General features: G+C 44.0%; 1 protein-coding gene across 4 annotated transcripts in view; it reads right to left on the bottom strand.

The window, feature by feature from the left end:
• LOC114784216 (sickle tail protein homolog) overlaps positions 1-19,729 on the bottom strand; it is a 56,244-nt gene extending 36,515 nt beyond the window's left edge. For 2 of the 4 annotated variants that reach the window (XM_028969444.1, XM_028969445.1), the window contains exon 1: positions 19,123-19,729. In XM_028969444.1, the coding sequence (XP_028825277.1) occupies positions 19,123-19,339 (217 nt within the window). In that variant the 5' untranslated portion in view covers positions 19,340-19,729. Of the gene's footprint in view, positions 1-4,257; positions 4,313-5,441; positions 5,589-19,122 lie in introns of those variants that run through there. The other 2 variants (XM_028969446.1, XM_028969449.1) reach the window with 2 other exon arrangements.
• Between the last annotated feature and the right edge of the window lie 6,009 nt (positions 19,730-25,738).

The following is a 25,738-nucleotide window of genomic DNA, read 5'->3' as shown; positions in this document are numbered from 1 at the left end:
AATACTTCAACTTCAGTTGGAACCATGGATCTCGGTAAATCTGAACAATCAGTTAATGTCCTGTTGAAGGGTCAGACGTTGGCATTTGTCCTCACAAATTATAATGTCGAGCCAGTCGAGAACCAGCTAAAACTCGGCCATGGTACAAGAAATTTTGTTACTTTACTCTCAGGACAATCAGTGCAGAATTTTACACTGAGTCCAAGGGAAGCGTGCATTGGTTACAGAGCCAGCACACGACACCAGTGGGACATCACCCCTGACCGTGGGTCAGAGGGCCAGTGTGAAGCGTCATCCCAGAGCATGTCCAGAGCAAACAGGATGGATGCAGGATTGTATTTTTAGTGTGACTCTAATCCTTCTGGACAAGAGGGGATTAATTACAGGAAAAAAATGCTGTGTATGGATGTTAAATAAAGTTAAATAAATACCATGTCACAGCGTTACAGTGGTAATAATTACTGCAGGGGTCTTTAGTTAGCTGTTTGTGTTTTAGAATGTCTTGCACACACCGGTTTGCTTTGTCACTGATGCCACTGTTGCCAAATGTGTGAAATCGGCTGCTCTCGTTCCCCAGCCAGTGCCTTGCTTTTCCTTTCCCTGTGCACTGGTACACATGACGAGAATTGGATAAGACAAAGATTCAGATGCAGCAGCAGGACAAGCCATGCGACTCCCAGCTTGCTGGGACAGGCAGGCTGCCTGCGTATTCAGAAACACATGAGGTGCAGGCAAAACTGAGGAGACGAGCCTGACAAGTGCAAACTTGCTAAATGCTTCCCTCTACCTTTTCTGAATGAAGCCGTTTCAAACCAACTCAGATGCAGCTGATTGTCAGTCTGCAGGATAATTAGGGTAAGATAAAAAAAAGCAAAAAAAATAGTAATATTCTTTAAAATCATTCACTGTCACCCCTGTCCTATGTGGGTAAGACACTCGCCTGTGAACCAGAAGACCCAGGTTCAAATCCCACTTACTACCATTGTGTCCCTGAGCAAGACACTTAACCTTAAGTTGCTCCAGGGAGACTGTCCCTGTAACTGCTGATTGTAAGTCACTCTGGATAAGGGCATCTGATAAATGCTGTAAATGTAAATGTAAATTGATGAGAAAGGTTTGATCTTTTTCATTTTTGATAAACTTTTGTCTTTGAGACCAGCCAACAAACTCTTTTCTCCAAAAGACTCTGATTTATTGTCGTTTATCTCATCTTCTCTACAGTGCATCCATCTAGAGAGGAAAGAATTTATAGGAGGTGTAAATTTACAATAAAAGTAATGCATACACCGACTTTCTGGGATTATGGGAATTTTCTCAATTTCATCAATGTTTTTAAAAGATGAACACTTTTGTCTCCCATACGGTTTGTGGACTGTTTTTTTATGCAGCACAGCTACAGTAAGGAAAAGACAATGCATTTTTAAAAGTGCTTTCAGCCCAGGCCTGTTTCTCAAAAGAATGGTTTTTTAAATTGACTGTATTCAAATGCATGGCCCACTGCTGAGTCTCCCGGACGCCTGAACCGCCCGTGATAAGCAGCTTAACAGACTCACCTTCCTGGCACGTAATAAGAAAATAATTATTTTTATCTGCTCAGTCACCCCATATTTTATTTCGATGTAAACAAAGAATTAATTTCACCCTGATGCCCTATGACTTGAAGTGTCCATAACCATGAGAACGCAAACCTAAGCCTCATGCATCATTTTTCATTTTAATTGGTTATGAGGGGGTTCATCAAATTGTGCTAAAAATGACAAAGTCAAACCTGCAGCATGAAATCAGAAGCCGAGCGAACATTGAGGGTGCTGTGCCAGTTCTGATGCACATCAAAGCCTTTATGTCAGTGCCCTCTAGTGTCTGTGAGAGTCACAAAGTTGGGGAAACGGGAAATGCTCTGCACTCCAATGTAATTTAATGATTTATTTCTTCCTGATAAAACAAGTGCTCCTAAAACGGTGTGCTGCTTAACATTACTAGGAGCACTTCTTCCATTTACTTACAAATAAATAATGAACGAAATTTAGTTAATGAACAATAACAATGAGAGTCTGTGGTGCTTATTCATGAGGTTACAGGGTTACAGAGGGCAAAGGTCACATTATTAACACATTTCAGTACCATGTTCCATATTTGAGACAGTTGCACCAGGTATGCGCTATCTTACAGGTATGCTTCATTCACAAGTTCATATGAGCTCTGCATTATGGATCTTGGGCGAAGATTCCAAAACAAATAATACTGAATTAGTATTGTTCAGATCCTTGATGTAGATTGGAGGCACTATTGGAATATTGTTTCATGTTTCCTGACATTATAAGAGTGCAGAGGGATATTCTGTTGACCTGGCAGTTCAAATTGGCACTCAGATCCTGGACAGGATATCCCATTTCCCTGTCCTTGGTCAGATCATTGAATGGTGGGTCATTTGCGTGCACACAGTCAGTAATGACCCATTCTGAAATCCTCACAGGTTTTCAGTTTTACAATCTATAGATCATAGAGATCATAAAGATCTATAGATCTATAGTATACTGTACGTAACTGTGCTGAATGACAAGACACTTACAAAGTGTTATTAATGATTCAATCATAATATAAGCCAAAGTAGGCCCAGACACACAATTACCAACCCATCCCAAAATGCATTTCTTTTTCAGTGGGTGTTGAGCACATTGCACTTCACAAGCAATTTTCATGCAAACTAGTCTGTCTCTGGGGCTTAAACAAAAGTTCTCTCCATCCCTACTCACCATCTATTACTACTCACTCCTAAAGTCCTACATCTCCACATGCTGTTCCCAGGTGCCTGTAATGGCTGCCCACTGCTCAACAAGGGTGATGGGTTAAAAGCAGAGGACACATTTCATTGTGTGTGCCGTGTGCTGTGCTGCAGTGTTTCACAATGACAATCTATTCACTTTCACTCGATTACCACTGCTGCAGCACTACATCTTTTGTTAATGTTAGCGTTGTTTCACTTTGCGGGTGCTCTCTGGGGTTTGCATGTGCATGTGGGTTCACCCCAGTTTGTCTGGTTTCTACCAGTGTCTTTAGTGGTATTTTGTGAACAGCTAAAAGAAGTTGTAAGTGGTATTTAAGTTGGACAACTAGGATTGTCCAACAAGCAGATGAGAAAAGGAGCAATTGTGTATTTAGCCTTAAGGTAACAAGGTATTTGAACTGTGTTGTTTTCTGAAATTTACATTGAATAAACAAGTAAAATCATTAGAATGATGGGTGGCACTATAAGATCTGCACCAGAACGTGACCACCACGGCAAACCCGCAAGGGAGGTTGTCCTCTCAAGTATAGAATCCTATGAACATTCATGGGATTAATCCTTTCATGAGTTTAATGGCGGCTGTGGTGAGGTTATATAAGATCATGCACAAGGTGGGAAATTAATCTTTGACTAAATGCATATTTTTTAGACTCCATGCAGATAAAGGGGCATTTGGGGGATGCTACAGAGAGACCTGGCATGGGCAGCTTAACAGTGTTTTTATGCAGGCTCATCAACTACAGAGGCAAATGACATCAGGCTTTTCTGCTTCTTTAAGGATAAGACCCTCTCCTGACCACACAGGACAAATCACATTCTGACAGGCGTGACTCATTTTCTGCTTTAAAATGTCACTGCAAGGCCACGAGTGTGACTAAGGTCCTGTAATGATGAGAATATAACTGCATTTTAGGATATTAAGATTATTTTTAAGAGGACATTTTGTGCTGGAAAAGGGGGGTACAAATTAGATTTAAACACAAATTCTCTGCATTCTTTGTCTGCATTCTTGGAAACATGAAAGCACGTTGTAAGTCGCTCTGGATAAGGGAGTTTGCCAAATGCCTTGAATATAAAGGAAATATAGCCTGTGTAATTTTGCTGACATATTGGGGAGCTGCATCCCTTCACACCAAATCTATTACACGTTTCCTTGTCAAACCTGTTCAACAAAGCTGCTGATAGAAAGAATGTGAATAAACGTGTGGCAGTGATACATGAGAGATTAAAACCACCCCATGTTTAGTAGATTTTTTTGTTCTTGAGTTTCATTCTTCGGCCTCTAAGGACTATGGAGTTCAAAATTAGGCACAGTACAGTTTCACCCAATCCAAAACGACTCTTGAGCAGGGCAGTGAATATGGCCATTGCTCCATAATTTATCCAGACGCTGAGCATACGTTTGTTTACCTGACCTACAGTCACACGTTGGAGCAGTTAGCACAGATTCAGGTGTACAACGTTTCCCTCACCACCAGAATGGGAGACCTCATGCTGAGACCCCCTCAACTGGTACCGTCTCTGCTGAGTCTGCAGTCCCGTTTTGGCTCCGGCTCAGCACTGGCAGGACTGGCAGCACCCCTAAGCAGAAACGCTGGTCAGCAGACCCGAGGAATGTGCTCTGGACAGAACAGCCCCCCCGCACCGAGCCCGCGACACAAACAATACGGCTCAAAAGATTTGGCTTGTGATCCCTCATCAGCATTTCAGCAGACCACCGAAAACAATTAACTCTCATTGGCCAGCTTTTTTTTTTTTTATAACAAGCTTTATTTAGCCTCAGTGCTGGGCCTGCCAACGCTGTCTACAGCTGGACTGTTAGTATTAAGAAGAGCAGGGGCCAATTCACAAGTGATTTACATTTCAGCAAATACCTCACTGACAAAAAAAAAAAACAAATGCACAAAATCCTGCAGAAATATGTTGACTACAGCCAACGCAGAGGTTCTTCTTGGGAAACTTGCGGTAAAGATGTCTCTCACCATCAAAGTGCTACATGGGAACTGTCCACAGTGGCCCAGAGTAAATGAATTTCGAAAAGTGTTCAGAGAAACACGAGGAGGTATTTGGGCTCATTCCATGAATAAATACGCATTTATGGTAAGGGGAACTGGACAGAGAACGTCAGGCTGCCAGACGGCTGGCCAGAAGAAAAAAAAAGACATTTCTGGAATGTCGGTTTAAACCTTCCAGATTTTCGAGCCAGGGTGGTCGTGAGCCGTGAGCAGCTCGAAGCAGTCTGATATTGAAACCTTTCGTCCGTCCCACCGGACTACAGCTGCCATGCTGCCACAGAGCTCTTTTAATTATGCTCCAGATCAATATGGACTCTATCTCCTCGGTTCTCTTAAGTGGTGCTCATAAAAAAAACCACCCCATCAGCTTTCAGAACAGTGCAGTGGCATGAACAAGTCCTCAAGTGCACACTGCACACGCACAGTTTTCTTGGGACTAGACGCCCTGCATCACACAAATGTGGACACACGCACACTCCTGGCTTAGACGTCACTCTTTTGCACCCTGTTGGTAAAGTTTATCTCATCCTAAGATACACCTGGAGCGATATCCCAGAGCCTTGTACATTCATACTGTACAAACATCCCGTTACACTGAAAACATAAGAGAAAATGGAGAGAGGGGATTTCCAGTTGCTCACCCAAAGTCCCTCTGCTGTCCTGCCACGAGCTTGTCACTCACTCCTGTACTGGTGTCACTAGAGGCACCTCAGGGGCTTTACTCTGTACCACCCTCTCTGTGCCCACGGCCTGTGTGTCTGTCCACCGGCTAACTGTGAGCGCTGAGCTCCAACAATGTCCCCTTCCTGTCACACACCACCCAGCTCTTCAATGACTTCGGCGCACACGCACACACACACAATGTTTATTTAACTCTGTGTGTGTGTCACAGAGAGAGGAGTACAGAAAACTCCCTAACTGTGTGAGAATGTGAAGTCGTTTAGTTTCTTGGAACTTACACAATTTCTGTGTGTGTGTGTGTGTGTGTGTGTGAGTGCAGCTGTAGGTGTGTGTTGAAAGGGGGATATCCTCTGCAGCACTCGTCTCTAACAAAGGTGTGGCGTCTTCTTCCTGAGTCTCCTACTCCACTCCACTCTGGACAAAGGAGCCCAGGCTGGAAACGGGTGAGTGACTTCATCCTCGCATTTCGCAACACGCACATGCCCCTGACTCGTCCAGCGACCCACCCTGGCTGTGACCCCTGGTGAAAAACAGCACGACCAACGCCTCTGAGGAGGTGGATTGTGTTACACCTGCCTAACTGGAAAACAGAAATTGACACCATTTCCTGAGGAGATACTTCAGCTGGGAATCTAGTTAGATTTAAAATTTATTTCGATCCACAAATCACTGTTTTTATTTTAGATATGTCCAATGTAGCAAAACATCAAGCTATCCATTCTTCCAATGTTTTTGAGTTGAGTTGGTGACATTTCAAAAAATGAATTTTCTTCTCTTAGTTTTTCAGCACTAAAAATGACAACATGAAAAATCTGAGAAATCACATGTATATAAGTATTCACGGCCTTTGCTCAGTACTTGTTTGATGCACCTTTGGCAGCAATAACAGCCTTAAGTCTTTTTGTATATGATGCACATCTGTTGGCACATCTATCCTTGGCCAGTTTCACCTCTTTGCAGCACCTCTCAAGCTTCATCAGGTTGGATGGGAACCGTCAGTACACAGCCATTTTAAGATCTCTCCAGAGATGTTCAATCCGATTCAAGTCTAAGGTTTGGATAGGCCACTCAAGGACAGAGTTGTCCTGAAGCCACTCCTATTTTGGCTGTGTGCTTAGGGTCATTGTCCTGCTGAAAGATGAATCGTCGCCACCAGTTCAAGAGTGCTCTGGAGACGGTTTTCATCCATGATGTGTGTGTACATTTCTGCAGCCATCTTTTCCTCTATCCTGACTAGTCTCTCAGTTCCTGCACCTGAGAAACAACCCACAGCATGATGGTGCCACCACCATGCTTCGCTGTAGGGATATTGACCTGGTGATGAGCATTGACTCCTGGCATTCACACCAAAGAGTTCAATCTTTGTCTATTCATAATTTTGTATGGTCTGAGAGTCCTTCAGGAGGGCTGCCATGGGCCTTGTTCTAAGGAATGGCTTCTGTCTGGTCCCTCTACCATATAATCCTGATTGGTGGATTGCTGCAGAGATTGTCCTTCTAGAAGGTTCTCCTCTGTCCGCAGAGGACCTCTGGAATGCTGACAGGGTGACCTTGGTCACCTCCCTGACTAAGGCCCTTCTCTCCTGATCACTACGTTTAGGTGGCCGACCAGCTCTAGATAGACTACTGCTGGTTTTTGAGTCACTGTGCTATGTGTTGATGAACTATCAACTGAACCATCAACCTGAGGTGTGGGCCTTTCCAAATCATGTCCAATCAACTGTTTTTTTCCATAGGTTAACTCCAAATAAGCTGCAGAAACATCTCAAGGATGATCAGGGGAAACAGGAGGCACCTGAGCTCAATTTTGAGCTTCATGCCAAAGGCTGTGAATACTTATGTACAGTACATGTGCAAAATGTTTAAGTGATGCACTATGAATTCTTTGCACATGCACTGTGTGTGCACATTCCTTTTAAAAATGGTTTTGGGCACTGCTGTGCTGCTGGAACTCTTGCTTCTGATGCTGCCCTTCCCCACTATTTCTGCATGAAACTGAAGGTAGGAGGAACTCGTTTCACTCTGTGAACTTGCAGACACCCACCATTTCCCTGCAAATCAGCACTTCACTAACCTTTATTCATGTTTCCTTAATGGGACAACTTCAGTGTGTTTTCAGCTGCAGCTACAGGAAGCTGAATGTGAACATTGTGTGCCATGCATTCTTAAACATCAAGTGGAAGAGTATGAAAGTTTCATCTAAGCTGAAGTCCAGAACATGATTCTGACTTCAGCCCAGTATGAAGCCAGAGCTTAAGGATCCTCTTTTCCGAAATCGTATTACCTTGTCTTCATTTGCATGCTATCCTGATGCCCTTTTTTGTTCTCCTAACCAAAGAGCTGTTCAAAAAGCGGCAGTCTATTACAGACAATGTGAATAAAAGTTTACTTGAGCATCTGAAGCATGTGAGATTCACGGACAGATGATAAAAACATGGCCAGGTTGAATTTGAAAATAAGTTTATCTAACGTGAGACAATGCAATTCCGGCAACAACCAATAGGAACCAAAGGGATGGTACTTTGCTCAGTGGCACCTCAGTGGCATCTTGGCGGCTCGGGATTCATACCTTTGGATTGCAGGTCCGCATCCTTACCCGCTAGGCCACCACTGCCCCATTAAACAAGCCCTTCAAGCCGAAACTTAATGGACAATGCTGTCAACACACTCTTCTAATATGCTGTGTACCACACAAACACACTCATGAACTCACAAACACACTCATGAACTTTTACATTTTTTATGCTTTCGCCAAAGATATGACCAGGCACTCTGGCCATGCAAGACATTTAGTATTTAGCATGTGATAGTGAAACATGCTCACGGCCCTCTTACGGGAATCACTGGCATTTAGTATCAGGCAAACCTTTCAGCGCACATAAGCAACAGAGACATTACAGATCCGGCCCCATCCTGCCTGTTTCTCTAGCAGAGAGGAGAATATGTCTTTAATGACGTGCTCATTTTTAATAAACCACAATGACCTTTACATTCAGTTTTCAATAACACTGGAAATTTTTTAATATTACATAAGCTTCGCTACTGCTTCAAGGAGAGCTGCTCACAAATCTTTGGTAAAGTCCCTTTCTTAGAGCCTTGGGTCACTGAGTGAATGTGTGAGTCTTTGTTTTAGTCCTTCTACGAGCCACATGGACTATATTTAGCACTTGACTCCTGGGCTTAGTGTTATACATGTTTCCCATAAACTGTTCCTCGTGTTTCCAACTGTACATCCTGAGGTGACACAGAGCTTTTCAATAACCTGATATCCTCCTCTGAACTTGGATTACAGGCCTACGTTTTTGAACTCAATCTCAGACACAACTTTGAAGCGCAAAGCTGCGTATATTGACCGGATCACAGGAGGCCAGCGGTTGTACTGACATGAAATGAAGTGCCTGCCAAAAGGATGTGACACCTTGGGTCTCGCGCGTGACAGGCCAGACGAACAGTGCACAGCGCAGGGGAGGCACAGATGTAAGGAGGAGGCGCGGAGGGCTCTCCCGGGTTGACAAAGCCGAGCTGATTGATCTAGTTCACTCGTGCCCTGGAGCGGGATGGCTGCTCGGCTGCGCAGCAACGGTTCACTACACAGCGAATGAGCGAGGGAGCGCGCTCCGATTCCGCAGATAGGTGTAGCCCGACCCAGGAAAATTGTACTGTGGTTGCAAGGCAGATTTCTCATTCACTTTGCTCTTCTTGTGTTTCACTCTTATGAAAAGGGTCATTCCTGACATGCCAAGCTGCTAAATTTGCATGGACGCTATTGGGTGTTGATCATTCAGTATAGATGTGCACACGAATACCAGCTCCAGCATTCAATGACATAGGTGACTGTTCTATCACTTAAGTAGGATTTTTTATGGAGCACTACTTTCCTAAAACACTTTACTTCAACATCACTACAAAGTCAAATGCCTTACTTTTAACTTCATCGAATCATAGCATATAATAAATTAAACTCTTATTGGACGTTATTTGGGAAATACAGAAATTATGGCATGTTTATGCTAGTGATTATAACACTACTTGTAAAACTACTTCCACTAACCATAGTAAGTTCTCTTTAATGGAGATCACATTGTTGCACTTTTTACATTTACAGCGTTTATCAGACGCCCTTATCCAGAGCGACTTACAATCAGTAGTTACAGGGACAGTCCCCCCTGGAGCAACTCAGGGTTAAGTGTCTTGCTCAGAGACACAAAGGTAGTAAGTGGGATTCGAACCCGGGTCTTCTGGTTCATAGACGAGTGTGTTACCCACTAGGCTACTACCACTTGTTATCATTGTGACAGAAGACTGTCTGTGCCAAGAGTGTCATTAGCAACTTTGGTTCTAAAGTGAGTAGATTCAGCAAAATTCAGTGGTAGTGGCCACTGAATACTGGCTACATACTCACCTATGAAGCAGAAGACCACAAAGTCACAGGTTCAAACCCCACTTACTACCATTAGCAGACACTTAACCCTGAGTTGCTCGGGGGGACCGTCCCTGTAAATGTAACTCTCCCTGAAAATCATTGTAAATGTTGTAAATGTAAATAAGAAAATCACTGCACTTTTACTATTTATACTTTTGAAGTATCAAGTACATTTGAATGCAAATTTGAAGAGCTTCTGCTTTTACACATTAGTATTTTACCTTCATTGTGTTAGTCACCGTTATATTCATTTTACTTCTCATAATACATTGCATCACACGGAGCACAGAGCATCACAAAATGGATGAAAATGGCAGCAGTGACAGAGGGCCACATATAGAGACGTTTAGGAGAATGGACAGATCTCTTCAGTTGAGGAAATCATGTGGCTGTCTAGGTTTTGATCTGATGCTGCTGCCTGGTTTGTTGCCTTTGGAGGCATTTGGACCTGACCTTGCCATGCTGTACAATGTGAACTTTCATTTGACAGCCTCCGTTAAAACATCCACATGGCTTTAGAGATAGCGTAGATGGGAGAAGCATAGAATTTGTTTTACAGTGCTGATAATAATTTGGTGTGTATTCTAAGTTTTGCAAGCACATGCCACACACTGACTCAAAATAAACATGTTTATATAGTTTATGTAACTATCTTAGCCACCCCTTTAATTACAATTACTAAACATATATATTACTAAACAAAACATGTTCCACTGATCAAATAGTCCAAAGTAGATTAAATATGAGTTATTATGTAATAACTGTAATAAGTGATCCTCTTTATTTATGCCATAGTTAAGCAGGGGTTTGGGCAAGCTCAATGACAAAACCTCCCTATTCCCTAGTGTTTTACAAGCAACTGTTGTATAAAATATTACTCATTGGAATTAGTTAGATTTTTTCGCCGTAGCCCTTCAATACCGAACAAAGTTTCAGTGTGAAATGAACAGACATGTCACCAGTGATGTAATGACGTGATTCTGCAATGGTCGGGCCTACTCTTGCTGGTTTTCCGTGGATTCATCCCTGAAAATAAATCATGTATTTGTGAATTGGTGATTGGCACAATGCTAAAGGGGTTTGCTGTTCTGTCCAGGGATTTATTTTCTGGTGGAAAGAAGTGAGGAACATGTTAATGTGCCTCCTTGGCCTCCAGCAAAAGGTTTTTCACACGTTTCACAGCATACACTGTGAAGTCATAGCCACGGGCCATTTCACATCAATACTACACACACTCTGGTCTGGCGTAATGGGGGGAAATCACAGCAAAATCTTTACCCATTACAAAGCGTTCCTGACTGGTGACTGTAATTTCCACCTTTTTTCCAACAACCAGCAGGCAGGAGAACAATGCAGCCTTCCTCTACTCATTCGACCAGTATGCGGGAGATCCATCGCAAAAGCCTACAAACAGTGGGGTGTTTATCTGAAACCAATCGTTGAGTCCTTGCTGCTGTTTTCAGGGCCACCGCCGATCCCTCAGCCAGTAATGTGGAATCTGTAGCAGATGATTGTTGTCAGGCTGGGCTGCCTGGGAGCTGGACAAACAGGACAGGGGAGCCAAAGTGGAGACAGCACCCACAGATGGAGCTGACCTTTACCTCCTCTGCCCGAACAAGCACACCTGTCCATCTACACCTCCCCATTTGTCTAAACCTCCTCCTCCTTCACACTCCCTCAGGCAGCTAAGTGTGTTTTCTATGGATGATTTCTCCTCTGAGGACACCAAACAACATTGCAAAGTCAGACATTATTGTTATGAGCCTGGTCATCTCATTACCTCAGACCAACTGGACTTGAGTTATGATCCATTTATTTCAGTGGGATTGGTTTCATCTACTGGCTGTGAAGAAGATCAGGTGCTTATATATTGAGAAACACTGATGCAGCTCAGACTTATATTCTTGTTTCCTTTCTCCTGTCATCTGAGAAGGTTTATTGTGCGTGCTTGTGCAAGGAAGCGAGTTGAGGATCTTAAAAAGTACCGCTGCACACTGCACATATTGCTAGCGATTCGGTCTCTGGTTTTCATCAAGTGGCCATGTGTCTGCAGTTACCTGTAAAAGGCATTGCCTTCATTTTAGGCAATGATTTGGCAGCACCTCAGTCTAGATGAGAAAGCTGAATCACTATGCGGGGGTGACTAACAGCACCTTCCCAGAAACGAGACTGACAAGACAGTCTTCCCAGAGACAGGCGGGACTCAGAGCTAGTGTGGTTAGCCAAGAGAAGATGAAAGTTCAGAGGGAGATGTGGCTACAGCAGCTTTTGTTTTAACCCCCATGTCTAGACCTGTCAATCTCGTAAGAGGACACATGAAACTGCAACCAGAAAATTGAGGCCACAAAAACTCAGCTCAGCACATTTCAGAGTCACATTTTGCATTACAAATAATCTAAGGCACCTCATTTTAGCTCCATACATGTTAGACAGTTTCTCTGGAACCTGGTGCTAACATTTAAACAAGGTTACAGACCAACAAGCGCATGTGTGTGACACAGACACACTGGGCTACATGAAGTGCAAAAACATGGGACACAGGTAGTGAGGCCAGGGAAGTCAGAAAACTGCTATTTTTTTTCTGGCTATGAGAAATTATTGGAGATATAGCAGATATATAACCTGGATTGAAACAAAAGCAAAGAAACAAACCAGCACAACAAAACCACATTCTAACAAATGTTGGGAATGTTGGGAGTTGGGAATGGAATTTGGTTACATGCATTCAAAAACAACATATTCTATTTATAAAAAAGCAACTTGCTTGAAATTACTTATTTAAGATACAAAATTGAATCTGTCTGTCAGGATTGACTGCAGCTGGTCTCAACACCGGTGGCCAATCCTGACGGTGCATATAGACCGCAGAATTCCGCCCCTTCCAAAGGGACGACATTTTAGTGGACCTTAGTGCACGTATGTAAGGTTGTGTATTTTTGAGTTCTGGCAATCGCCACACGCCTGCGGGCTCGTTTGAGTTCTCCTCTTTTATTTCCCGTTCTTGGCCACCGCGCCTTTGTTTATTTGTGTTTATTGATTGTTTATTAATAAAACCCGTTCCCAGCATGTCAGACCTCTGCGCTTCCTTCCCCCATAAGTCCGTAGACGTGACACTGTCTAACACGTTCCAGTGCAGATTTGGATGACTGTCAAAAAAAAATACATTATAAATATAAATGTTGATGCCAGCATATATGTCAATGTGTGCATTCCGCCATCACTACTTTTCTTGGCAAACCTTGCAAATGAAGAGACTGAAAAGCACATCACTGCAGTTCAGCATCACGAGGACAGGGAAATTACTGAAACCCGTGCCTGGGGCACTGGTGGCCTAGCGGTTAAGGGAGCGGCCCCGTAATCTGAAGGTTGCAGGTTATGAAGGTTGCCGCCAAGGTGCCACCAAGGTGCCACTGAGCAAAGCACCGTCCCCACAAACTGCTCCCCGGGCCCCTGTCATGATGGTTAAAAGCAGAGGACACTTTTCATTGTGTCACCGTGTGCTGTGCTGCAGTGTTTCACATTTACATTTACGGCATTTATCAGACGCCCTTATCCAGAGCGACTTACAATAAGTAGTTACAGGGACAGTCCCCCCCTGGAGCAACTTAGGGTTAAGTGTCTTGCTCAGGGACACAATGGTAGTAAGTGAGATGTGAACCTGGGTCTTCTGGTTCATAGGCGAGTGTGTTACCTACTAGGCTACTACCGCCACAATGACAATCACTTCACTTTCGTAAATAAAATTAACTTAAAATCATAATCTACACACTGGCCGATATATAACCCTGATTTTCATAGACATCACTTGACTATCTCAGGTGAATGGTACTTTGATGAGCATGTGATGAGAGGGGGCAGGCGTGCAGAGTTCTGGGTCCCCAGGGGCATGAGGAGGAGTTGTAGACATGATTGGGGAGTGAACTGGAGGTTTTCCCGCTGTTTGCTTTGCAGACCAGCAGTTCCTGGGAGTTAAAGAAAAAGGGGATTATCTCCTAATTATGTTTGTCTGAAATAGAAAGAGCTAATGGGCAACTGACCCCTGACCCCTTACCGCTGCATGCCTCAACGCTGTCAAACAGACTTCCCCCGAAAATCGGTTCCAGCAAGGAATCCAGTGTTGGGTGAGTGCATGTGGGCATTTGTGTTCAGCAGAGAGCACGTTAAGGTAAGGGAGCTGAGAAAAATATTGAGGAAGGCGGCTCAGGAATGCAGCGGGAGGAACTCTGGGATGTGGGATTGGTCCGGAACGATTTTACACTCTGGATGAAACCACGCAGCTGTCGGACCAAATCATTTCCCGTGGATTATGCTGGAGTAGTGACACAAGGAGATTGGAGTAATTGCTGAATTACATGGACACTCTGGGGAGCAAAGCTATGGACATTATGCAACTCAGTGAGAGAACCAGACCGAACTCTGTTCAGCCGCACGGCAGCGCTTTAATGATATTTGTACGTAACGAGACAAGCAGCTCGTTGTATTTGCGTGCTGCGTTACTGATGCCACAACCGTGGATCCCGTTCCATCTCGGTCGACATTGTTCTCCCCGGTGATGAGCGTGCGCGCACAGCGCTCTCACCCGATTTTCACTCACGTGATTACACTCGCAGGGCTTCATACGCACACGATCCCCACAACTCTGATTAAAAGTGTTACTCAGTTGCTCATTATCTTGTGTGAGGGCCGAGATTTTCGTGTCACACTCATTAACGAGTCTTTGGGGTCCCAGGAAAGTGCACGAAATGTTCCTCGGTGTAAATCTCCCACTGAATTGGGATTACGTGCCAGTTGCATGAGTGTAGCTTTGTAATATATAGTTTTTTATGCATGCACACTCACACACTGACACACACGCAAAGAGATTAGTTCAATCTTTATCAGAACCTCCAAGATCCAGGTACTGCAGATTTCTCCTGTCTTCCGCTACCAGTGAGTCAAGTTTAAAACCTCTGTGGCCAACCAGAATGCATAACTAACTAGGAGAACTGACTTCAAGAACTGGATTTGGACATGTAACATGCATGATATATACGATATATCAAATACTTTGGACCCTTCCTGCCAGTTTTGACTCCATGTTTGCACTCCGTGTTTGTATCTATATTATATAAATATGTAACTACCTTTCTGTATAGGATATCTGATTTAAAAATAATAGAAAATAATAGTCCTCACTATTCTATTCATTAGGTTTTCAATAAGATTTAAGAACAAGAACAAACACACACCTAAAGAAACAAGTCACAGATTCCCATTCACTGATGTGTTTCTCTAGAAGGCTATGAAGTGTTCAGTCAATATAGACGAAAAAAGACAACCCGATTCAGTGTTCCAGAAGACTTGTCTGGAGAGGGGGGGGTGTAATAGAGGCCATTTCCCACAGTAACTGAGCAGGGAACAGCAATCATAGCAACAATCGTCTCCAGCCCACAGTTCGCTGACATCAACATTCACCGCAGACATCTGATTCAGTCAAACTGTGTTTTTTTCCATATTACACTTGTGACTAATGATTTTTGCAGCATTATTTGTCAAGTTTGAAATAAACCCGAGATGGCACAGCCAGATAAGCAGGGGCATATGCTCAAACTGCAGGGGAAAATGGGGCATCAAAGGGCCAAAAACGAGCCTGAAACCCAGATAATGGACCGCGGTCCCCTGCCAAAAACTGCAATCTGCTCAGAGAGTGTCAGTTAAGCGCTAGAGATGCCATCATTACACACGTCATTCACACATTGCTATACAGGGTGAAGTAAATTCTCCCTCTGAAACAGTCACTTCTCTACACGAGGTGCAGTAATTAATTATATTGGGATCTTTGATTCCGAGCCCCTGTGATTGTATGTAATATGGGGCATAGAGTGGATAATATACCATTTCCCACCTACAATGTGACCAATCTCAGAACACAAAATCAGTTTTTTCAGATTTTTAAAAACTGAATTGTACAGATTGTAGAAAAATTTGCTAGTGTTAGCTATGTACATTTTTGTAAAAGAAATGCCCTAAACTGCAGAATCTCATAGGTATTTAGCAGTGACAACATACATTAATAAAAACTGGGCGCTTCAGCACCTATTCAAAACAATTTGTCATTTGTCCTGCGTCCTGTCTTTCCCCTCATGCTCCTCGTTCAGCAGACATCACTCTTATAGTGAAACCACTATATAGTTAACTGATAACTATTAACACTATATAGTTAATGATAACTATTTGTTGCTATAAAAATAAGTGGTGAAAAAATGCCTGACAGCCAAGACAGCCTGCACAATTGACATTATCGGGCAAAATAGAAAGAAAGCCTAGTGTGAATGTGATTATGTTTCTTGTCCACACAGGAAAGAAAAATATTTTAATTCAGAATTTCAGAATTCACTGAATGTTTTATTCCTTGGTCACAGTGAAGACGGGGATGATAACAATGTTATCCCCAAGATGTCAAATGTAGTGAAACTGAAGAGTAAAATGTCCCGAGCCTTCTTTTGTAAGCCGCCAGCTGAGGTGCAGATGCAGTCACAGGAAAAGGATCATGGGAGAAGGCTGTGCTGGAGGTGTGGGATGTATCTGGGCCACTCTCGGGTTTAGAGAGCTTTTGAGGGAAATTCCTCTTCTTGTTCTTCGTTTTCTCTCTCCAGTGAACACGGAGCCTCCCAGGCGATGGGCTCAACTGAACATCAGCCGGGCTCATCCAGCCAGCGGAAATGTCATGTGTATCTGTGATGGGCTGTGAGGACTGGTGATGTCTTTTGGGGAAATGAGAAAAATAACACCTTTTTCTCTGCATGTGTGTGTGTGTGCTTGAACTTGCAGAAACTTGTGCTTCAGCAGTAAAGTGACTTTGTGACAGCTGTGACACTGCGTATGGCCTTGGGCCTGGCTGGGGGTGTACAGAAAAGCCTGCGATTCAGGTTATCCAGAACCTTCACAAGTACAGGGGAGGTGCTGTACATATTTTCAGTCTAACATTTAATACCTACTCAGTTGGCTATAAGTTTAAAAGCTTGGTGGGCTAAAAAAGAATTGTGTCCCTCTGCATGACATTGATGATTTGAATTTGTCACTGTAATAGCAGTCTGTGCACCACCTGGTGGCATTACTGCTGCAGGAACGCGCAGACACTTCAGAGCTGATGTGCACGGTGCTCGGTGGGCTAGGTGGGCATAACGGCTGCAACCTGAGTTATGGCAATTGAGTCGAACAAAGGCCCTTGGTGTGCGTACGGGACTAAGTCAAACCTGGGGTCAGTGGAGAAGATTTGCTGCAGGCTTCTAGACGGACTTCCTCTACTGGAGCACTTTGCAGGGCGGTAAATCAGCTGTTGCCTCACCCACTAATGTAATGACCTCGCTCAAGGTCCCGCAGCAGGCGCCCATTCGCTGTACTTAACACAGGTGGCTCTCTGGGGACCCAGCTGTGTGTCTTTGCTGAGTAATCACATGGTTTTGTATTATAACACGGGATTCTTCAAAACCGACTTCAGATGCACATATTGATGGTGATGTTGTAAGCTGTCTGGATAATAATATTTTTCTTTTCAGTTGATTACAAAGCTTCTACGGCTCTTCAGAATGAGTCATTTCAATGTTCTATCTTTCGTTGTTGGTCCCTCTTTTTTAAATTATCATTGTTATCATGATCCTTTTTGTGTTCTTTGTACATACTGTGTTATATGATGGCATGTGGTGACAAACTGATGTTGATTTTTTTATGGTGCAGTAAAGGGGTATTACAATTCTTTCTTTCTTAAAGCTTACCGTCTTTACGTAAATGCTTAGTCCAACGCTGGAGCCCAACCTGAGCACAGGGCAGGGCACCAACCCACCACATGGCGTGCACACACACCCACTGAGTCACCAATTCATCTATTCTGCATGAATTTGGATGGTGAGAGGAAACCGGAGAACCTGGCAGGAACCGGCACTAACATGGGGAGAGCATGCAAACTCAGAGCCAGGATTCAAACTCTCAACCTTGGATGCTAGGCCGCTAATCGCCGCGCCACTGTGTGGTTTGAACAAATGATGGTGTTATGATGGTGTGCAGTGATGGATGAAGGCAGAGTGCACTTCACCACAGTATTTCTTCAGTATTTATTATTATGATATTTTTCCTATGTGTATACTGTGTTAAGTCGGGATTGTATGTGGTATGTGTTGTAATAAAAATAAATTTATTTACTGAAGGGCATACCTTTACTGAAGGCATGAGTGTGTGGTGTATTAAGGTGTGTATCGGGAGGTCTGGCAGGACTAGTGTAGTCTGTGCCACTTTTTGCTGTCATATGCTCAGCCATCTTATCTACTACAAGGGCAAGAATGGTGGCTGGCAGTTGGCGTGAGGCTGGTTGGGTCCGGCGTGATTATGGAGTTAGCCACTGAGGACAAGACGTACTGAAGCTGGTCGGATTTTGGTGAGGAGGCGTATGCACAGTGTATTTAAAAGACGAAATATTCGCATACACATTACATAACAAAATTCATAGAAGACCACTGGTAAAATATAATGAAAGAATGTATGAAGGCAGTGACAAGTCATGGCAGCTCTCACCTACACATCATGCAAAACCTGATGCCACAGAGGATGTAACATGCTAGAGGAGGGAGTTTGAGGATTACATTGAATATTAATGTTGCGATGAACGTTATGCAGCAATGTTTAGGTGGACTTTGATGTTGATGTAGTGGAAGGACTACTGAGGATGCCTGTCTGCAACAGCTGCTGTGCTGCTCCATACTGAGATACACTGTGTGTGTATGTGTATGTGACCAAATTGGTTACTGGTCCCTTCTACAAAATAAGGATCTATTTTTATATCTATCTTTTGTATTTTGTACGTAATTTCTATGTAAAATAAAAATTACATTTATTTAAATTAAAAATAAGAGCAGGGTTAAATTTAGTTGTTAAAAAGAGAAGATGCTGATAACACCTTTATGACACAGATGTTCTAATTTATGATTCAGATGGACAGTTTAATCTAACTTCTGACAAAGACAAAATCAAATATGTGTGTGTGTGTTTGTGTAGGTGCACTGTACTGACTGTGTAGGAATGTGAGAAACTGAGTGTGATCATCATAAACATGTATGAGAGGATTCTCAAAGGATTCAAAACACACTAACACACACACAAACACACACGCACACACACACACACTGACAAACTGGGCAAAACAGTGTATTAGAAAGCTTGTGTTGAAAAATGAGCTGGTTCCTTTACCTGAGGACAGATGTGAGCCCCTCTTCACCGCGTCCCCCTGGACACTGGACTGCTGCTGCTGCTGCTGCTGGGGGGTTCGGGGTCTCACTAGGTTCCCCTCACTGCCTGCCCTCATCAGCCTCTCCCCCACACTCAGCATGTGCGAGCGGCTGCCCAGGGGCTCCTTATAACCAGGCGACTGCTTGGAGGGCCTGGCCAAACGAGATGGTTTGGACATCCTGCCCGTTTTTTTCCAGGGGAGGCTTCCTGAGAGGTACTCCAGCGTTCCTGCCAACTGAGTTCTGCTCCTCTGGTACTGGTACCACCCAGGCTGGGGAGGAGTTACAGGTGAAGGGAATGTTTGAAGTTAAACTCCACACCTTAAAATGAGATTCTGGACTCCTCTGCGGACGATGGCACCCATGCTTGGGACCATGTCTCCTTCAGAACTCATCAGGATGTTCCTCTGACATTCCAGTATCCAGGAGCTGCTGTGACTTCAGGATGGAAACTTGGCAGCTGAAAGGCTTCAAGGCTGTTTCCTCTTCCTCTGTTCGTGTCCCACGTGTGTCATGTGACCGCTCCCTGTCACCGCACTCCACGCCCGTTCTATTCCAAACTCAGTACATCTCCCACACTGCTGTCCAGTTCACGGTGTGCTCTCTCTCTCTCTCTCTCTCTCTCTCTCTCACTCTCTCACTCTCTCACACAGCCACGCCCCCTAGCTCATCCACAAATCACTATACAAGGTCCCAGGCACGGAAAGCACCGACCCCTAATCTGCAGGATGACAGCGGCAGCGTAATTCGGAGCGAGGCAGGAGAGATGAGCGCTGCCTCACAGCTGCCTAGCTACTGCAGCGCACGCAGACCAGGGGCTGCAGCTAAGCCTCTCAGGGGGGTGGGGGGTGGGGTGGGGAGAGGCGGTGGGTTTCAGTCATACAGCATCGTGCGGTCACTCTCGCACAGACTTCATATACTGTGTATGTACAATACGCAAAATGCAAAAAAAAAAAGTCAACATCACTGTCACCAGTCCTAATGGAGAAGCAAGAGCTACAGCATAAAATCCAGTCTCTCTGTGTGTGTGTGTGTGTGTGATTTAAATACACAGATAGAGAAGAGAAAATGAAAAGAATTGAAAGCTGTATGTAATAATTTGTAAAAAAAAACAAAAAACAACACACATGGTTTCATAGTAAAAGAGCAACAGAGAGAAAAAAAAAGAGGTGGGGCACCATTATTTTAACCTTCTGCTCTTTCCCGATAGACTTCCATGTCACCCCACTGAGTCCAGGCGGAGAGGAAGTAAAAAGACAAGCACAAACAGAGCTTCCACATGGGGACCACACCCATATGCAACACTGCCTATGTGTAATAAGACTGCACTATGGAGTAACACTTTACATATAGTCTGAAGAATGACCTTAAAAGAAATGTTGCTCAGCTGCGGTGTGGAGGAAAGCAGAGATACAACTCTGCTTCTCAGAAATGTGTTGTTTTTTTGCGTGCATAAGATGTGTGCATTTGTGATTTGAGACTGGTGAATGTGCTTCTGGCTTATGTGCACAGCACGTTGCAAACACACACACAGGTCTACAAACTGAACATGTGACTCTGCAGTGGTGTGTAAACGGGAGTAAGAAGGACTGACATTCAGCCACAGCAGCAGGTCCTAAGGGATGACAGCGGCAGGAGGACGGTCTCTCAGGAACAATGGTGAGAGCGTAAGATCGTGAAATTACCGGCAGCCAGATGAAATGAACAGCATCTCCAGCGTCCGGATGTAAATGTTGTGTTAAAATAGGACACAAAGACAAACAACGCAGATATATGCACAGGCGTGGGCCACACAACGCGTTTCAGGGGAACAACACATGACAGAGAATTTGAAAACAAAATTCCAAGTGACAGAACGGTGACAGAACGCATCAGTTTTTTTTCTCAAAAATCCGAATTGACAGCAGAGGAAAGGCGCACTTCCATCCCCGAGCTCAGATGCAGCGCAGCTCTTGCGAAACATTATTGCGTTTTGTGGGGCCGAAGACTTCATTAAGGAGTCATTTGAACAGGCTGTTTGTGCATCATTAAACGACGTTGGAATGGTGCTGCATGATTCCCCTCGGGAAGCTGGAGTAGGGACAGGAAGAAAGTTCTGAATACATGTGGACTAACACACACATACTGTCAACGCTACAATGAAACGCTCAGTTTCAACAGGCCTGCTTGACTTGGGACTTTTTGAATGAATTACGTGTCGCCAGACTTACCAGGAGATGCACAGGTCTGCAATACTGCACTCTTTCAGCTCACAAGGCTTATAATGTAGGCTGTGTGGTGGTGCAGACACTGACCTGGTCCCAGCAAACAAAGAAACCACACACAATACAGGCGCCTGGATGACATCACTGCTGCGGTGATACAGCCCATGCGCAGGGTGAAGCCGTAAAGGAGTCTGACTTTCGCAGCACCACGAATCATGGAAACATTTCTTCTGCCATCATTGTGGTGTTGGCCTGCTTTCATCAGTAGAACCAGGGGGAGAACTGGATGGACTGAAACATGGAGAAATATTTCAAGAGAATTTGCTGCAGTCTGCCAAAAACAGTGAAGCTTGTCTCGCTACCAGCAAGACTATGGAGTCAAGCACAAAACCCTGGCAATGCAGGTATGGCTTAAAAGATGACAATGGACCACAGAGTCCCAGTCCCGAACTCAATCCTGTTACAACTCTGTGTCAAATTTGGAAAATGCTGTCCACACTCTTCACTCAGCCAGCCTGAAGCAAACTTTGCTCTGCCAGAGAACCACTCGTGCTCACAACTCCTCCTTCTCTAATCCAAAAGTTATTATCCCTGAAGATGTTGGCTCAACAATGTTTTATATATAGTTTGTTCTGTCCTGACTGCAGTCTTTACATCCATAAAACATGATAGGTGATTTTTATTTATTTATTTATTTATTTTGTGGGTCTGTCAAAATTAATGTGCTGATCATTGCAATTAATATATAAATATGTCATTTCCTCCTGTGTGGAATTTGACCAATAGGATGCTAAAGTTGACCCTCTAACCAGAGACAATGCGTATGGAAAAGATGGACATGAACAGGAGCAACACACTTGCTGTGATTTGTACTAAACTTTATTTCGGCTTTACTTGTTGTTATAGTCTTAATTTTCAATGTTATAGTCATTAAAAATGTCTCTCCCCATCTAAGCCCTGTTCCTACTCTTCCCATGTCATAGTTGTTAATAAGCATTATAGAAAGTCTTTGGAATGAATTGTGATTGACAACCTTAACCTCCTTGGCTAATGTCTATTCCAATTTGCTGCTGTTAATGCTGCATCTACTAATAAAGCATCAAAATATGTAATTGTTTGAATATACAGTATACATATTTAATGGGCCGCACCATGGTTTTGAGGGTGTGGAGGTTGTCTGGTTTCCTCCCACGGCCACAGGCATGTACATGGTAGGGGAATTGGTGATTTTAAATCGTTCAGAGGTATGGGTGTGTGAGTGCGCCCTGCAGTGAGATGGCACCACACCCTGCGCCCAATGTTGGGGGAATATGAATAAGCAGTTGTGAAGAGTGAGTGGGCGTGTGAACGAGTGAAGCTGTGTACATTTGTTGATAAGACCACAAGAATGGAACCTGACCCACAACGATGTTTGATGTAATGAGATTCAGAATGAGAAAGTAACTCGTACGAGAGCTGTCAGTCATCTGACTTCTCACATTTCAAACTAACTCGGCTGGGGCAAACATGCTTGAATTACTGAGATTAGTAAGATTCTGTTTATTTCCTCTTTATCAGTAGAAACATAAACCTCAGTTAATTGGTTACACTCTAAAGGAGGACAGCTATTTATCAGGAAACATATCCCATTTTATCTTTAAAAAAAACACGTTTTGTCTCATAGGATGTTGCAAAATGGCCAATTTGTTTCGGACCCATTAGCCTGCCTTTTGCCCCCACCTCCCCAGGCCAAAGTCCATCTTTTCTGGCATTGGTTCCTCAGACACTGCCCCTGCTGCAGCATGCCCCACACAAGCCCGTGCACCCGATCACCCTCACTCAAGGACTGAGCATCCACTAATCCGCAGACACGCCCCCTTCACTTCGCCTCCCTGTAAAGCCCTGCTGATCCCACGGGGGTGGTGGTAGCCTAGTGGGAGACACACTCGCGAGTGAAGCAGAAGACCGAAATACTGCCGTAGTGTTCCCAAGCGAGACAATTAACCCAGGGGAACCGTCCCCGTAAGTCGCTCCGGATAAGGGCGCCTGCTAAATGCCGTAAATCCAAATGTAAATGCTAGTGCGTGTGTGTACGATGGCCTAGTTTACTGACTGCGTGAATACAAGCCCTGAACTGCCTGCCTTACCTTTTCCCTTGGTCCTCCCTCCTAATTTAGTACGGCAGTCCCCTTTTTTCATGGGCCTCGTCTGGTTTTTTGTTTGTGTGGACCTTCATCTCGGCTCCTTACAGAAGGCATCACAGACACCTCCCTCATTTCCCTTTTGATCTCGAGACTTCTTTTCCCCAGTTCTCGTTCATGAACACCTTTCAGCAGTGATCTGGCTGGATCCTGGGAAGCTCGCCAGCGGCTTCATTTAATTAATTTGTCACAATGAGAAACAACATCATGGCGTCAACCATCTCAGAAAAAGTCTGTTGTTGGGATCTTCTCCAACGCTGACTCATACCTGTCCCAGAGGAAGCCACCTCAGAAATTACCTCCGGTATTTACATAACACGGACAGAGTGGGGGTGGGGGGGTCACCGTGCGGTCGATGGCTCTGTAAGGTTATGACATGTTGCCAAGGTTACCGCTTCAAAGGCATTTATTCGCTAATAACCTGCTTCAGCATTAGTCACCGACATCTTCAATTGGACTTCAGTGAGATGAATGTCGTTCTCTGGCGACGCCCGAGTGATGACACAGAGTCTCACAATTACACCACAAAAGCCAGAGCCACCAACTGCAAGGCTGCACTGGTCAACCCTGATCTCCTCCCATGTTCCAGTTACTGACAACGAAAACAATGAGAGCACTTGTTGTAGCCCAGAGCAGTAAGGTCACTAATAAGGGTCGGATTCTCTGAAGGGTCTGTAATAACGTGGCTACGTCAAACCACAGACATCAGCCGCCGTGGGAGGAAATGTCTGCAGTCACGTGAAGTGGCCTTACAGCTAGGTTGAGTGCAGTGAGTTTATATCAAAGGCGGTGGGGTGGGGGAGGACAGACGTCGCCCCTGTGTACTGATGTGCTCCTTATCACTGCAGATAAACAAGCTACACAGAATCAAGACACTCGACATCCCGTATCAGACGGAGAAATGGCAGGAACAGGAACATGAGTCTTCCAGGATCAGAATCAGCCTCAGATTGATAGAATTCGACAATTCAATCTAATTCATCAAACGGTCCTATTTCTCTTCATAACGTAATACATGTGTGCGACATGGTGTGGATTAATTCCTAGTGGGTAACACACTCGCTTATGAACCAAAAGACCCAGGTTCAAATCCCGCTCACCACCATTGTGTCCCTGAGCAAGACACTTAACCCTGAGGGGGGACTGTCCCTGTAACTACTGACTGTAAGTCGCTCTGGATAAGGGCATCTGATAAATGGCGTAAATGTAAATGTAAAATGTAAAATGTAATGGTTGGTGGTTGGTGTTGCATTAAAAATTTAATTGAAATTCCAACCATAGAATAGAAGGGTGTCTGATAAATGCCATAAATGTAAGAGATAAAACATTCATATTTGGCCCCCCAAAAATGTATAACTGCACTTATAACAGTGGGAAAAATGATTTATTCTAATTCTTCTATTTGAATTGTATATAATACATTTAACTTTGTTGCTGTTGAATTTTGGCATCAACAATCATCAGGCAAGAGCAGCCACTACAGTTATTTTTATTTTTTCTCACACTAGTTCTTAGGTTGGAGGTTTCACACCTCCAAGGTCGTGAGTACAAATCCTGGCCCTGGTTTTGTGAATGTGGGTTTGCATGCTCTCCCTGTGTTGGTGTGGGTTCCTGCTGTCGAACGTCCCTGCCTTGCGCCCCACACCCCGCGATTGGGCTCTGGTACCCTGTGACCCCCACATAGATTAAGCAGATATGAATAGAGACTGAGTGAACAAACGTTTTCTTGTAATTACATTTTGAAAGAGCAGCATATTGATCAAATGGTGGGCCTGCACTGTCCAACTCCCATGCACCTTTACTTTTTATTCCATTGTGAATAATTTGCCCCTTTCCAACAGTCACGGCACAAAACACACCAAACTCACAGTTTAAGGAGTTTTTGGTCCTTCTTGGGCATGGTTCAGTGCATATGTCGTGTCACATTTAATCACTGTTCAATTATGTGAGAAAAACAGTCAACACAAAATTATGCACATAGTGAATTTCCGTTCACTTATTGTATTAATGCAATGTAAAGGTCATGTTTAATCACTATTTTGACTAAATGTGACTGGTCATGTGATAATGACCTACGGTACTTCAGCACAGAGAGCAGCATGTCTGAATCTAAGGAACTATGTTTATGTTAAAACCTGTAATAAAAAAAAATTGACCAGTGAAAATCATCTTTTTAATCGTTTCTGGCAGGACC

Source organism: Denticeps clupeoides, unplaced genomic scaffold (genome assembly GCF_900700375.1).
Source record: "Denticeps clupeoides unplaced genomic scaffold, fDenClu1.1, whole genome shotgun sequence".
NCBI classification, from domain to species: Eukaryota; Metazoa; Chordata; class Actinopteri; order Clupeiformes; family Denticipitidae; genus Denticeps; species Denticeps clupeoides.
This window is presented reverse-complemented; position numbering and strand designations above follow the sequence as displayed.